Source organism: Sceloporus occidentalis, unplaced genomic scaffold, assembly GCF_023333645.1.
Source record: "Sceloporus occidentalis isolate IW3139 unplaced genomic scaffold, rSceOcc1.0.p SCAF_31, whole genome shotgun sequence".
Classification (NCBI taxonomy): Eukaryota; Metazoa; Chordata; class Lepidosauria; order Squamata; family Phrynosomatidae; genus Sceloporus; species Sceloporus occidentalis.
In genome coordinates, this window is record NW_028317011.1 from 6,823,454 (window position 1) to 6,841,117 (window position 17,664).

Sequence of the window (17,664 nt, forward strand, 5' to 3'; positions counted from 1 at the left end):
TTCCCCTGCTACTCTCCCCATGCTTCTCACTGTATTTGCCTATATTATATATATAATTTCATAGCGTTACCATGAAATTTTAACATCTTTTGCTTAAGTCTGATAGGGGAAATATAGCATATACTTGTCATTCTGGATTTCATCACACCATATCTGAAAGCTCTGTCCTGTCATACAAGCCAGATTAAGAGCTTTCTCTTACTGTATCTAATGTTTACCATTGGGATTTTCCCCAAGGGAAAAATGACATGTTTCAATAAATTTCCCCGTCTTACCTTCAATGTTAATATATCTGTACACCTTTGTGAATACTGGATGATAGCACTTCTTTAAGCTCTGGAGAAATGACTGGAGAGTCTGACCCGATGAAAGGAGAAAGCAAGCTGTGTATATAATTTGTCAGATGTTGACAATTTGAGAATATCAGAGAAAGGCAATACTGCGCGGTGGTAACATTGTGAGATATTTAAAAAAGCTATATTTCTTTATTACTGTAACAGTGTGCTAGCAGAGGTAGCCATATCCATAAAAGCCAATGTCTGTTACAGTTTTAGAACTAGTTTACAAGTATTCTATAAAAAATATACTTATATAATGTAGTAAGGTAATAGATCAATAATTATATCTAGTCTATCTAACTTCCAAAATTTCTAACATAGTTGTTGATATATTATACAGTTTATCCATATGCATTGTATATCAATAGTACCAATATATATATAATTCATACCTTCCAACAGTCCTGTTTATTGCAGGACAGTGCTTGGAAACTCGGGCTGCTTTGAGGAAATCTCTAATCTCTCCTGACTGCACCAAGAAGGTGAAAAATCAATGGAGGTCTGAGCTGTGGCAATATAGACCTCCATGGCAGCTCCCATTAGTAACAAGAAGAGGGAGGTGATTCTGCCACTTTACAGACCTCTGGTCAGTAGAGTACAATGTCTCCAGAGGGACATTGACACAATAGAGAAGGTAAGTGGTTTGCAGGATAAAAAATACCAGTAAAGGAATCTTAATATGTATGGCTTGGGGGAAAGAAGTGGGAGGATGTAATAGAATTTAAATACTTAAAGGAATTTAACAAAGTACAGGAGGCAAGCCTATCTGAAAGGAGGAGAAAAGTTAGAACAAGAAATCATGGTCTCAAACTAGAAAGTCAGAGGCTTAGATATAGTGTTTTACCTTACTAAGTGAGTGGTAGATAAATAGAACAGCATAAGTGATGGAGGCTAATAAAGTGAATTTAAGCAGGCATGTGATAGACATAAGGCTATCCTTTCTATGTGATCAGGCCAAGGACTGATAGGGGGTTTAGATCGCTTACATCAGGAGAAATGGAAAAAACTAGATGGGCCGAAAGGCTCTCATCTGCTGTCAAATTCCATGTTTCATTCCGAACATGCTGTTCGAATGTGCCTCCAGCCCGGTTTTCTTCTTGAACAGACCCCGCCCACTTCTGGAACCATCTCCTTCCTACCCCTTTCTACTCCTGATTTAGACACCTGAAATCTTGGGGTAGTTATAATGTGTTCCAGCATAGAATGTTCTAGTGGTGCCTAATTAATAAGTACAGTGAACCTACCTTCATTTTGATTGGCTTGCAATGGGTATAAATACATTAGAAAAGTAGACCCCTGTCTCATAAAGCTAACAGTCTTGGTCTGTCTATTTTTGAACATGACACAGTTTGAATATATAACGTTTAGTGACTGTTGTTCTAATGTTACCTGAACCTAATTATTTTCAACCCCTTATTTCAAAAGGAGGAGGGTTTTTAGAAGTTGTCCTGCATTTTACAGATATTATCCATATGTGTCCTATCTCCTAGATAAAGACTTCTGGTACATGGTAGTACATGGTTATTCTTCTCCTAACCATACTATTCACCATACTTTACATAAAAACAGATATTGATGTAATATCGAGATGTTTTAATACAATTTTCTTTTGTCAAACATTATTTTATGGGGCTGACTTCTTTTTTTTTTTTTTTTTAAACTGCTTCTGTAACTAGATAGTGTCTTGTCTATTCTGGGCTAAATGATGAAGAAATTAGTGCATTTTCTAATGAATGCCATTTGAACTATCCACCACCCCCTTGACTTGTATTCAGTTGATTCTCATGTTCAAATAACAGTTGCCTCAAATAAGTATTTGGAGTTAGCAAATTACTTGTTATGTTCACTAACATTGTTTGTATTATATTTCTGTGATTTTATGTTGCAAAGAAGGAAACATGGTTTACAACCTAAATGATCATTCTACGTAATTGGGGTGTTTAGTCAATTTGTAAAAGCATACCCATTATTGCTTTTGCCATAGCCCTAAATAACAATACTTGGTTAGTAATGTTGATTATTCCTGAAAAAGGTTATTGAGATGAACAGAAACGCTTTGTTCTTTCTTTCAGGAAGTTCCATATATGTACTGCAAATATTCTCTTTTTAGGAAATGGCTGTGAAACAAACTGACTCTTTTGATCATGGAAATTCCAGCATGAGGTGTCATTTTACACGTTTTGCTGATTCCTACTAACCAAGGAGCCCTTTATACTGCGCTGGGAAATATGCGGGCCAAACAAACATTACACACACTGTCTACTGTAATGTATTTAATGTGCTGTTGTCTTATTTTACTATGTTTCATTTTCATGATAATCTGTAGCTCCAATGAAATTGAAGTTTAGATTAAAATATGAAGCATATTATTTTGCTACTTTATATTAATGTGGCCCCAAAGATAGATATGAACCCCTTCAGGACAATGGGCGGTCCCAAAACCATTGAAAACAATGCATTAAGGGGTTAATCATTACAGAAAAAGAACTGGCTATATGTTATTTTTACATTTTTACATATATTGTCAGTATGATACACGGAAGGCCCTAAGGTTTCTAGGCCCTAATGCTGCTCCATGCATGCATTTGTTTGCTGCCATAAGGGAGAACATGTTGGCAATAATATCATTTGGGAACAGTCACTTTAAATTGCTATGCAAACTATTACGCAAAAGGAGACAGTTTCAAATAAATAAAAAAAACTGCACAAATCCTTAAAATAAATAACTAAATACGTGTTTGCCATAGCTTTAGAAAAACACATTTACATACTCTGCTGACTCAGTAGCAGCTTTATTCTAGACAATAAATGAAAATGCAAGAACAGCTCGCCGCATATTGTAGGTTATTCATTTAGTCTTTACAGAATAAATCCCATTATACTATTCAGATCATATTAGGTACCCACTGAATAGGGAGTATCATTCATTTATAACACGACTAAAGCTAAGATACAGTTCCTGCGTGCTTCTGTGTCATAGTCGAATTCAAATTTATTAGGACGGCCATGCTGCCTTTATACACATGGGTCTGATTTTGAAATTTGTTGTAACTAGGCTGTGCTACGGTTATTGGCACGATAATTTGACAGGTTATATGGTTTTATAACTTGTCACAGATCACTGACACAAAATAGGCTTGTCACAATATTATATTAGCCCCAATACATTAATCTTCCCTTTAGTGAATAAACCTTATTATGTTCACTGTAGATATGAGTGGCACCTTTATACATCTTTCCACTTAATGTCTTGTTATATTCAAACTCAAATGCATTTTTTTTTCTTCCGGACATCCCGTTACTTCAAAATCCAGACCATTTGCTTTCCCTTTGTGATTTGAAGATGAATAACCCCTCGTCAATGAACTTCCAGTGACTTTTTGTTTGATTGTTCAAGAGTAATGTTTTTATGCATTGTTTTATTTTCAAATGTCAAGTGTGGTTTCTAAAGGCAAAATGTTTTTTTTTTTGCAAAATCACATTACTATTCACTGTGTACTTGTGAAAATGGAGTAAAAAAATCAGGAGGAATATTTCCTGCATACTTGTTTTGCAAGAACCCAGCCAATTTAAATTCTTTTCAATGACAATGTACACTTATGATCTTTTTGTGTCTGAGACAAAAAAAAGGTTTAAATAGACCTACCACATACATTTTTTGGACCTGTTAAATTCATTTAGCAACACTCGTAATTATTATTATTATTTTAGCCAAAGTTGGGGCTATTTACATTCTACTAAGTCTGTAGGAGCAAAATGAAGTTGGGGAACAGAAATTGTTCATCTGGTCTTTTCATTTTTCCAGTAAAAACCCAAACTTTAATCGGTCCTTGATCTTGTCTTAGATTCAGGATAGCTTTATGCCTATTCCTTGCATGTTTAAATTCCCTGTCTTAGCCTCTACCACTTCTGCTGGGAGCCTGTTCCAATCATCTACCATTCTCTTAGTGAAGTAAGGAAATGTGATAACAGACTATAATAATCATACCCCCCAGTTTTCATTGGACAGTCTTGCTATTGTGGGTACTAGTTAGGGAGATCCTCTGATCTCCATTGACCAGTCCAGGCCATTACTCCCACTCCAGCTACTTCTGGGCCTGGCCCAACACTGACTTCCAGGCCATGCCTCTTGGGACACCTGATATAGTTTTACTGTGGCCAGCTAGCCCATAAACCATAAATATGTCAAAATCCGTAGTCTTTTGTATAGTTCCAGCGGTTTCTGCTCCATCTTTAGAAAAGGAGGAACTTCTCTCACTATTAACAAAAATATACACTCTCACATTTTGTCCCGCTTTAATAAAATACTAAAAAAATCAGAAATGGAAACACAATAATGTTTCATATGAAAAAAAAAAACAAAGAAACAATGTTGTTAATATCACTTTATTAACATGATGGTTTGCAATTCTTCAAGTAGAAAAGGTGTTTTTTTTTTTAATACAAATTAAAATAAAACTCTGAATATAGATTTTTTTTTTACGTATTTACATGAAAACTTATATACAGAATGCAGTCTTACAGAAAATCAGTAACATGCCTTTGGCCAAATAAAACCAAATACAAAATCTAACATATGACTGTATACAACTGTTAATACAAACCACTGGAAACAACAAGACTCGACATTCTGCTGTAGTACGTGATTGAATTAATTTATTTCCAGAATTACTGCAGCACATCTTAACTAAAACCACTCACATTATATCAAATTATATTTTTCTTTGTAAAGTATTTTAATGATTGACATAGGTTAGTCTGCCATTGCTTGATACAGAGGCTGACAAACTTGATAATGAGGTCTACATGGTTTGGAATCCTGGCAGCCAACGGCATATTAGATAAAATCTATGTGCCTTGTAAGTCATAACTAACATTTTTATCACCATTTCTAAACACCTATTGACTGTAGGTTAATCGTAGAATAGTATGGTTTGCTAAATCCTTAGTTTTAGATTATGGTTTAGTACAGCAGCAGACAAGCCCCCTAAATAAATTGTGCATTTGCTGGAATGAATTTGTAATTATACTGATTAGAGATTGTCACTATATTACTCTCTGAATCATGAAGGTTGCACATAGAAAATAAAATAAATAAGCAAAATGTTAATTCTCGCAATGTAACAATCATTCATATGCATTCATATTTTAAATTGAATGCTTTAACTGTTTGAAAAGGTTGCAAATAATTTCTGAAAAAAACAATCTCTTGACTGTATGTATAAACTACAATGTATTTAATTCACAATTAATGGTTGTAATGTGAAACATTAAGCATATTCATTTTAAATAACTTCATCAAGGTTTATTGATCGAACATTGTAAAGGGAATTTACACAACCTTTCCATAATTTATGTGTGTGTGTTTTTTTCATTTACTATTTAGGCAGTTTTCTGTTTTGAGACAAAGGTTACATATATATATATATATATATGTATATATATATTTTTTTATCTTAATCACATTTTATTGTTTACTGCAGTCTGTGGGTTAATACCAAGTGATACAATTCAGTGTCTAACGACTGGAATGTTTACAGAGAGCAGGTGTGAAACATGTCGCTTATGACAAGTTAATTATTAATAAGTCATTTTTCCTGATATTGTTTATAATTATGAACCATGTAAGTTTTCTTGATAGGTTTGTTCATTGTATGAATGTGAAGTCAAAGGTTTATGTACAAAAAGACTTGATAAGATTGATAGTTATTTTATGCATCCCATAAACTATAAAGATCTTTATGGTGCAATACATATAACGAAGAGTATTCAGTTTTAATTCTACATTGACAAGTAATGCATGAAAAGAGAATTTCATGGCTTCCAGATACTAAAGGTGCGACAAAGAAAGAATCTCTTTATTACCAGTTTTGTGTGTGCTAGCTACTGTCTGAAGTACTGATACCATTAAGGAACAAATCTGGACAAAATTGCACAATCAACTCATAAAGTTATTTGGTTTGTTGTTTACTTTTAAATTATATGCTATAATGTTAGGGGGATAATAGAGTTTAATTCAAGAAAAATAATAAACATAGACATGTGCTGATCGTCACAAGCTAAGCAGTATCTGTTCTATATTAGGTTGTTTTTTTTCCCGAATTGTAGAAACAGAGAAATTTAACAAAAAATTCCAGTTGGTGACTCCTATAATGTCTGCCATTTATCTAATCATTAACCACAAAACGTGTCTTATTTTGTTAACATATTTGTTCCAAGTTTCTCAGATTCTTAGATTATTACACATAACATTACATTTGAGGTCTTCTAGTTTAAAGGGACCTCACTCCCACCACACCTATTACACATCGTTCCCATCATGCCTAGCAGACAAAACACGTCGCACATATGACACACATCAGTCCCATCACAACTATCACACAAAAAAAACTCACACCTATTACATATCACTCCCACCACACCTATTACACAAATCACACATCACTCCTTTCACATCTATCACACAAAAAAATCACTCACTCACTCAGCCATTACTGGACAGTGTGGCCTTTACTGTGCATTATGAACTGAAAAGCTTTGCTGTTTTACATGTATGAGCATGAAATGGCAGGTGAGCGTAGCTGTAGTGGTCAGACTGCTGTGAGGTAATACATAGAGGAGGGGCTTTGGAGGAATGACCTCACTCTGTTTCTAGGTAATTGTAGCATTTCAATCCAGGGAGCATTAAAGAGGAAAATAAAATGACAGGATTGATTCTACTTATCGCTACGTGACGCAATAGTTTAAGAGGCCCCCTACGTGAAAGAGCACTCTTTGAGTATCAAAATGATGGTTTTCTCAAACTCATTTGTGCACAAAACTTTGTCTGCCAATGCCATGCAAAGGGAACCTGCATATATAAGCAAAATTTCATAGGCAATAAAATGAATCGCTTCATTAATGCAGTTTTATCATTATAAAACATGTTTTGAATTTATTTAATATTTAACTTAAGCAAACAATGTGTTCAAATCCTGAAATGCAGCTCTATAGCGTTAACAATAACTAGTTATATTTACTGTTATTCTACGTATTTTACATTTACTGATGGCAAATCATAACTACTTTCTAATTATATGATATAATATGATATAGCATAATTTATATAGAAGACTGCTTCTTTAATACCATTATCCAAAAAAAGTGCCATGAGTTCACTAAGGAAGAAGAGCACAGAACATATAAGTACCATTACCCTTTATGCTCAATGTTGCTTTCTTTAAAAACCTAGATTAAGAAATACAGAATAAATAATACTTAAGATGGCTACACCAGCAGGCTAAAATTCAGATAAGTCTAGGATTGATATATTATTCTAAATTTCACATTTGTATTATATCAAAAATAGCCTCAATGTTGCAAATGTGGTGCAAATTTGATGAAAAATGCAGAGGAATGGGTCTGAAATTAATTCTTTACCAATATGTAAGCAATGCTGCACACCTTGCCAATGAGGCTTACAGAAAACAGATACAGCAAAACACCCAGACCATGCTCTCATTATAATTGGAGTCTGACACGGATGCTGGGAAGGATAATATGACACTCACATTATCTCTTCTCCTAGTATGACAGACATCTTTCTTCCACCAGAATCACACACACACACGCTCAGTATAATATACAACATACCGCTATTTTTATAATGGTCAAAGTATAGATAGAAGAGAGGAAATGGAGGAGAAATGCCATAGCCTAAACTTAGAACGCCCTATATGTTTTATAAGAAATAACTTCTGCACTGGAAACATGGTGGATACGTGGAACAGGTTTCTGGCAGGATTGATAGAGATTAGTCCTCTGACGGCAGCCGCTGTCTCAAATATCACCAACTGCTGTCAGCAAAGTAAATAAACCCTCTACAAATATTTTTCACATCCACTCTTGCAAAGTGATTTTTACAGACAATTTAGGAGGAAAAGAGCAAGTGTGTGCTACTTAATGTAAATGCAATTCACATATTATTATAATGGTACCAGAGATTAGGTTGGCTGTGCATTGTATTGCATAAATGCATGTCAGATGGGGGGCATCATTTACAAGGCACCAGCAAGCATTAAAAGAGGGGTAAGGGGTAGAAGATGGGAGAAGATGTAGAGATCTAAATATGTACCATAGTGCTGATTTGATTGTAATACACCCCACATTGTACATGTTGCATGTGTTCCTTGTCTAATGGACAATCTGGTCATTGTAAACCACATTGATGATCCAGAATTCAAAGAGAAAACTAAGTTTATCCCAACCATCAGAAATTAAACATAACTTTAATTTGCCTACAACAGAAAGCTACAGTTTACCATCTGTTAAACTGAAATGTAATCTGCTTCTCGCTGAGGTTCGTGAGAGTTCCAATTCAGCAACAGCAGGTTAGCTATCTCTGCTTGAAACATGTTACTGTAAACTAATATGCATTGACTCCTGTCCTTCATAATAAAATCAATAGTGTCTACCTCTTGTGTTCCCTTCCTGTGAATATAATAAATTTCATTATCATACCTTAGTCTAGTTTACAGCTAACTGATAAAAATAAATGTGGCAATTCATATTCATAAAACATATAGTACACGTAAAATTTAAACAAGTTGAAATACAGGAAGTGCACGTAAAAATATTTTCTGTATGTATATTTAAGCCAGGAATTACACAAAATCAGAGAGATTTTTCTAATTGACTACTCTACTTGAGTAATGAATTTTTTTTGCATGTTTCTTTGGTAAATCTTAATATAGGATTGTAAAAAACAGTTTGTTTATGAAAACTGTAAAATTTGGAATTAAAGAGACTTTATACTGGGGTAGCTTTGTTCGTCATGAACTTTCTGCATTTCTACACCATTTGAAAAAATGAGAAAGCCAAGAAAAGGAATCAGATGAATATCTTGTTCTAAGAAAAAGAGGCTCTTGTGGGGCAAAACATCGAATAAAATTGGTTATCACTATAGTTTCTTACTCTAAATGGTTGTATTTTGTTTTGTTTTTTTTAAATGCTAGCTGTTTGATTTAATTTGGCAACTCTATATATCCTGGGTCGGTCGTAATCCAAACAGCACTCCAGGTAACATGCATTTAGAATACCAATGTAGGCAAAGACTTCATGTGTCCATCCCTATGGTTGTGGGAGTTTTCTCCCCCCCTGGCAAGCTTCAAAAACACACATTGGAGCATTTTCACATTTTCTATGGTAACAGATAACATCCCACTGGTTAAGGGGCTAAGCAGCTGCTTAAGTAGCCTGACACCAAGACCATCTTACCTTCTAAAGTATTTTTAAATAGGCATGTTTAACAATTTACTGATCATACATTAAAGATAATTGCAAACATTTTCAGAAGGAAAAACTGACCTTATTCTGACACTGACAAATACACTAGCTGCATAATAAAATGAGTGGAGCAAAGCTATTCCTGGAAACATATATTTTAGCAATTTGTGCATTTTTATTAACCAACTCTTAATTCTTTAGTAAGGTAGAAAAGAGTAAAAAAGTTGGTAATCTTTTTGAAAATATTTTAGAGCCAACAGCGTAATGTTTATCATGACAAAAATAGAGTGCTAAACTTTAAAAGGGAAGTATTTCCCTGTTTTCATGGGTAACAGCTCCAAATGTTGCATTTTCTTCTGTATTACATATGGTTTGCTTTAATAAATTTGGCCATGAGTGTAAAGTGTTAACAACAGCATAACACCACATAATGATGAGCTTTCAATATACTGAGGGGAATGGTATTTTACGGGTTACTCTAAAAAATACCATATATGGTAATGTGATCCAAAGTTTAAATTAAAAATGTACTCTCTTTCACAACCTGCCCCCCAGAACTACATAATACAAAGATCAAGGTTAGGCCCACATTGCGGTTAAATGCTAGCATAGAATCCCCCTGAATAATTAGAAGTCATGTATTTTCCACCTACATTTACATCTTCAGCTATAAAATGTCTACCACCACATAGTACTGTAGATGGACTGGCATGGGTCTGAATGAGGAATGGTGGGCATGATTTTCATGCATCCCCACCTCAGTAGGCAGGAATAACACACACCTCTTGGCAAAAGCAATGTCCACTGCTGCCCAAATGTGACACAAGCAGCAGATTAGTGCTATAATAAGCACTACACAACAAATGACACATGAGAACCTTTTTAAAGAATATATGCAAACCAATGTCCTAATATACAAGTCTCAATATGTTACTAAGATAACCTCAATAAGAGACCATAAATATATGTTCCTTAAATTGTTGTTATCACCAACTAATGGAGTTCTCCAATAAGAAGGATCATTCAACTGGTTGTTGTGGTAAAAGGACCGCTTTTCAGACTTTGCACCGGAATCACTCTTTACACATAAACTCACTTGTGAGTTAATTCGTAGACTGATATATTACGAGATCTATACTTGAGTTCACTCAGATTTGAGTTACAAAATTGGTAATGTGCCATTCTATGTCCTCCTTCTCTTTCAGTAGTATTATTATTCATACCCAACAATGTTTATCAGATGTAACATATTTTCAAAATAGCGAATGAGGCAGTTTCTTGTACTATCAGTTATTATGTAAGTAGAGCTTGGTGCAACTTCCCAAGTCATTGGTAGACTGAGTAGAGCTGAAACCTCCATATTCTTCTTTAAGTACAAAATCTTAGTCAAGGTCTTTCCACAATACACTGAAATGTAGTCCTAACTATGTACCATATACACCGCTGATGCAGGAATAAAATGGCACCTTAGTAAAGAGCATTCTTGTAAAAAAATTAGAAAAAAGCAATAGTAGGAAGTGTGCTAATCACTGATATCAAAGCTTTCATGTAAGCCACGGATCACAGTAAAAACAACCACACACTTTCAATATGAAAGAAGATTACAAGATTTGCTAAAAGATCAGACATGCTTAAATATGCCCAAAGTCAGACAAACAGGAAGCCTGATACTTAACAATAATTATTTTTTTTGGCTTTTTTTATAATATTTTATAATTGCTCATGTGCGTTGGTTCTTCCATTTTTACAATTCTGAGCTATGTAGAAACAGAGCTACTTGCTGTACAATAGGAAAAGGGAAAATATGGCCTTTACAGCAAGCTTTTTGTACACATAGCAGGGCTCTTCCTTTTTTTTACATTATATCACAGCATACATATTATTTTTGCAACCTTAGACACACCGAAACAAGCAAAAAGAATTTCAGTTGGCATATTGTGCATAAAATGCCCCCTTAACTCTTTCTATCTGATGGCACAATTTGATGGCTGGACCTAGTTTCAGTTCCATACATTCCTGAACTGTGGGTAGAGTCAAAAGCAGAAGTGCTTGTCCATCAATATCCTAAAAAAAGAGTAAAACATGTCAACTACATTGTTCTGTAAATATCTGACAAAGGCTTCTCGAAAAGTGGCTTTAAGAGAAAATATTATTATTATAAATATAAATACTGTATAGTATAGCAATCAACAGTACAATAGTTGACTGCAATGTTATTCTTTTAGTGAATCTGACTTCATTTGGCAATGTTTCAAATAATTTTGTTTTTCTAGCCTAATTTTATTGAATGTTATAGTACTTTTTCAAAATATGGCATGGGTGGCTAATCAGAACATTCCAAATTTATATTGCTATGAAATATATATCAGATTAAATATATATCAGTTTTTGTTTAATCTTTCTATCAAACAAATATATATGGGTTATTGAATTGATATTGATTAATATTTTAATTTTATATTGAGAAAACAAACACTCAAAGGGCAAGTTTTGGTGCATCAAAGTGGATGTAATATGTTTAAAAGCATTAACCATTTTATCCTATATAGAATGTTATTGTTTTGAGTTAACCGTATCCTTGAATTAAAAGATATCTGTCCATAAATATGAGGTTCCATTTGAAAAGAAAGCCAACGTTAGAGACAAGAGTGAAATTCTCCTTAATAGTAACATCAAACCTGGTGTTTAATATAGGCATTTTTCTGCTTATGTACATGACAGTACTACTTGTTTAGTGACTTAGTACTAGAAGATAAAAGTAAAATATTTCATAACATAGCCAGGCAGGAAGAAGATGACAAAATACATACTTGTTCTTGAAAGATTTTTGACAAAGGAGCACAATCTGTGGATTTTATAAACCGAACAACATCAGTTACTGTCCATTCCAGAGGGTTACTCTCCAGGACAAGCTGCTCTTCTTCTTCCACCTGTTTGTCCTATAGCCATATAGTATAGACACAAAAAGTGTTGTTTTATGGAGAACATTCCATTACTTTTCATAACGTTTAGTTAAAAAAAAAAAACATACACATTTGACTGTATTTCATTTGTGAAACAAATTAATTTCTGCACTTTGACTAAACTACATACGCAAGATTTTAGCCCAAATTTGGGTGTTTATTTTTCACTACACAATTTATCCCCATACTGATTTCTTAAATTAATTAATTTGTCCTGTATTCCTTATTCAGTATCTATAGGAAGTAGTTAATAACAGCAAAGAAATAACTTAATTAAAACTTATAACCATTGAACTCTACCGATGCCTAATGAAAAATTCTGAGCCACTGCTTAGCGTGTAACTTTTACAAAAGGCTTCAAAGTGAGATCATTAAAAGTTAAGAGTTTTGTATGTTGGTATGAAAGTAAAAGATACATACATTTATTCCACTTTTGGTTTTGTCTTCCTCACGGCTAGAGAGGGAACGTGTTTTCCTCTCTCTCCTTGTTCTGTCTGCTAAAGGAGGCCTGTCAGACTCTACACTACTTCTCAGTGTCACGGCTCTGCGTGGCCGAACAGACTGCACCTCAGTGGAGGATGTGTCAGTGTGGTCATCGCGTAGCTCGGAACTTGTTTCTTCACTTCCTGTTTCTTCCTCCATTCCATCTTCTTCACCACTTTCCTGTCAAAGGATATTTAATGAATATTGTAAAACAATTATAACTATTTCACAAAAAATCCTAATGACACTGTTAATAGCCAATTAACAAGAATATAGTTGTGATAAAAAAAAACTTGAAAATTGATTTAGAAAAGCTAACTGTTTTTAGTAGAAATAAACTTCACCACTTTCTTATTACCTGGCAAAAGAAAAAATATGTTTTAACTTTACCATGATGCCAGTATATTGTTTCAGGTTCTCTTTAGATTAAAGTGGGTTTTGCTGAATGGTAGACATGCTAATGGGCCAAAAATGATTCAGACACATTTTTCGGTTAATTTTTGGCGCATTCATTTTCAAGCAATGAATTCTGTTTCCTGCTCATTTGTTTCCAATGAAAATTCGGAAACAAAATTTGTTGTCCGAAGCTTCTGGGCATACCCTCTCCTCAATCCGCCAGTCAGCTGGAAGCTCTGTCATTTTTGCGAAACACCAGGAGGTCATCTCTGTGGAAATGCAGACGAAGGAGGAAGACAGAATAGGGAAGAAGGAAGAACTAGAAGATTAAGCAGGTGTGAGAAAAGAAGAAGAGCTGTAAGACGAGGAAGCGGCTGACGGGGACATTCAGATAGTATGAGAGAGTTAATGACAATGAGAGTTTGAGAGAGTGGAAGTGAATGAGCCGATGACATTCGAATAAAAATTCTGAGCTTTTTGCTTCATTTTTGTTTGTTTTGTGGAGGATTTTGACCCACTTTCAGAGATTTGTTCAAATTGCAAAATTTGTTACATTTGCAATTCACATAAATCCAAATGATAGGTAGACCAATTTAACATAGTTAACCTATATTTTTTATTTTGTTTTATAATAACATTGTGTGCTGCCCTGCTGTGCTCGTGACATTATAATGCTCTATAGTTGCAAAAAAAAGTTGACAAGTCCTTTGGTGGACATGGCAAATACTAGGCAATATAACATGAAGAGCTTTACTGACATTCCTACATTCATTGAAAAACAGAGATGCATATTATGTATTATCTTAAACTGATGAGAATATAACACACTTTCATTATACACCAACTTGTGCAACAACTACTAAGGTAATTTTCAAAAGTTGTACCTCTGCTGAGCCCACTGGAGTGACATCTACTGTAGAAGTCCGCCTCTTCTTCTGCACAAAGATGGATTTCCTCCTTTTTCTGCGTCTTGTTGGTTTAGCTTGAGTACTTTCCATATTCTGTTCTCCAACTGTGGGCTTTGATATTTTTTTCCTCTTTCCATAGTAGTAAGCTGAAGTATAATTTGTGATTGTAATTAATATTATCTATACAAATATATAATTATCTAATAAAAGAATCAACAATGTATGATTATGGACTGATAAGCAGTTTGTGCTAACCTATCGCCTCATATTTAAACAACACAGACATCATTTATGTAAATCTATATACTTCACCTTTTACTTTTCTTGCTTTCTTGCACACACCATTACTATGAGCATTCAGATGAACAAATGGTACATTTCTTGACCATCAAAAATAAAATGAATACACCATTTTCACGTTACTTTGTTACATAACGCAAAATAAAATGCAAATGCAGGCAAAAAACCCTGAATCAAATTATTATCAATATCTCTACTAGTAATCCATCACAAACATTCAAATCCCTACACATTAAATACTCACTATATTTGGTCTTTGTGTGAATGGAGCAGTTCTCTGGACATATTTCTGTGACCTGCATTGAACTAAACAAATTAGGGCAGCATTCCAGTTTTGCACAGACTCTCCGGCAAAAATCAGCAACTTGATCTGACGTTCGGACAATCTTCACAGTTGCCCTGTAAGTTTTCCCTTTGTATCTGGAAGAAGAAAATGGCAGGCATAAGTGATGTGCGTGCAACTTTAAAAGGCATACAGGTTATACTACCAACTGAAACTTAATTTTGCCACTCCATTGCATCTATTACATGGTAGTTAAAGATTCTCCCTCTTGCAAACAAAATCTAAAAAAAATATTTTCAATAATTATACAAAATAAAAGTAACATTTAAAATTAGTTACATAAACAGACATTATATGGGGTACCATTTGGTTATATCCTTGAAGTATATAAAAACCCCAAAGGGATCGCCAGTTAAAAAATTAAAAATAATATTAAAACATGAAAAAGGTTAAAAAATTTAAAAACCAAAAAAAAACATACCCCTCCCACTAGAAATATAAATTTAAAAAACCTTTCCCTGTCCCAAACCCAAAAGTTCAAAAATAATAGAAAAATAGTGTAATACGCAAAGGGGTGCATTTTGCTCCCTTATAAAGTTACAAAGCCTATGCTACTGGGTTATTCTACTCCTTGGATGTTATCACCTAACATGTGGAAAAAATCCTAAATAAAATTGCAAAAATGCGTGTTTTTCATACTTTTTAACATATTACTTATACTAAATTATGGATTAAATAAGAAGCTCTTAAACAAAATATATAAACTATGTATGTAGACTAAACATAAAAAATGTTATTCACCTCACCGGTTATAATGTTATGGCTGATCGGTGTATATTAATATGAACTCTGTAAAGATGCTCAAGTTGCCGGCATTACATATTGTAACCTGAACCACATTAAAATAAGGCTGAATTGAAAAAAATGTGTTATTCTGCTACCCAAAGGTATTAAAGCCAAGTTAATTTTGACATCCAAAAGGTAAGGCTTTCCTTGTCTTAGACAATAACAAATAGATCAAACTTACATTTTCACATTTTTTCCAGTTTGTTTTCTGCTGGTTACAATATGACAGTTTGTATTTTAGAAAAGGAAAGTATATGTTACCCAATGACATATACTCCTCTAAAGCTACAGATCTAGGTGACATTCAAGGAGTTCCAAAACCCTTCCTTATATAGGTACATGATACATGAGACGCCTTGCTCGCTGCTTGTCCCTGACTAGATAATAGATCAACATAATGAGGTCTTCAGCACTAGAAATGTGTCATCTTTTAATTCAATAACAATTTAAGGTAATACAAAAAAAAATTTATGGGTGCCAGGAAAAGGAACTTAGTCAAATGATAAACCTTGTAGCAGGGGCGTACCTAGAGTATTTGGCACCTGGGGCGGATCCTGTATGTGGCAACCCCCACAAACACTTTAAAACTGCATAGCTTCTATCGTTATATACTGGCGTAGACATTGAAGGTGGTACAGCATTACTGTTATCATTATATATTGAGGCAGACATTGACGGTGGTACAGCATAACACCTACCACTATATACTGAGGCAGACATTGATGGTGGTACAGCATAACACCTATCACTATATACTGAGGCAGACATTGATGGTGGTACAGCGTAATCCCTATCACTATACATTGAGCCAGACATAGTGCAGCATAACTCCTATCACTATATATATTAAGTCAAATATATATATATATTATATATATATTAAGTCAAATGAAGTGGTAGGCCTACACCACATTGATGTGGTGTAGGCCTACCACTTCATTGTCTGGCTTAGGGATGCACCGAAACTTCTGGACTGAAACCGAAAATGCAGCATTTACCTATCCGAAACCGAATATGACCCCCCACCATAAAAAAAATCTCACACTTTTATTTAAAGTAAGTAACACAGCAAAATAGGACAAAAAAAATTCATTAACAATATTAATATATATATATATAATTGTTAACAGCAATCACACTCCTATCATGCCCAGGTATACCCAGATTCCAGCATGTACTAGCTGACTTGGCATGATAGGAGTATGATTGCTGTTAGCATCTATATACATCTATGATATACACAAACACTTTAACAGTCACTCACTAATTCACACTTTCATTCACATAATTAATTCACACAATCATTTATTCTCTCACCCATTCACACATATTAACACATTCATTAATGCATTCTCACAAACTCATTAATTATCTCCCTCATTCAGACAATTCATCCACACATTCACTCATTCTCACTATCTACCTTTCCCCCTTTTCTACCCCTTCTCACTATCTAACCCCCTCCCTCCCCACTATCTACCCCCTCTCCCTCCCTCCCCACTATCTACCCCCCTCTCCCTCCCTCCCCATTATCTACCCCCCTCTCCACTATCTACCCCCCTCTCCCTCCCTCCCCACTATCTACCCTCCTCTCCCCACTATCTACGCTCCTCTCCCTCCCTCCCCACTATCTACCCTCTCCCCCTTTTTAGTTAAAGGTTTTGGACTTATATATATATATATATATGAGGTCATATTTCGGCGCTCAGCATGAGATGCCGGCAGCACGACGGAGTTAGAAGCCTCGCGAAGGAGACTGAGGGGCACTGAGCGGTTGCTAGGCACCCCTCTGTCTCCTCCGCGTAAAAAAAAAAAATGGCCACGCTGCCGGGGATCCAGGCAATCAGGGACATGTGGTCACCCTAGCCCATGGCACCCCCCTG

General features: G+C 34.7%; 1 protein-coding gene across 1 annotated transcript in view; it reads right to left on the minus strand.

Annotated features, from left to right (window-relative positions):
* Nucleotides 1-11,525: 11,525 nt before the first annotated feature.
* The window catches only part of SFMBT2 (Scm like with four mbt domains 2), a 55,167-nt gene continuing 49,028 nt past the window's right edge, over nt 11,526-17,664 (minus strand). Inside the window, exons 16-20 of the mRNA XM_089487089.1 lie at nt 14,897-15,072; nt 14,329-14,498; nt 12,986-13,228; nt 12,413-12,541; nt 11,526-11,666 (exon numbers count right to left, since the gene is read on the minus strand). Coding sequence (XP_089343215.1) covers nt 11,526-11,666; nt 12,413-12,541; nt 12,986-13,228; nt 14,329-14,498; nt 14,897-15,072 — 859 coding nt within the window. The remainder of the gene's footprint in view (nt 11,667-12,412; nt 12,542-12,985; nt 13,229-14,328; nt 14,499-14,896; nt 15,073-17,664) is intronic.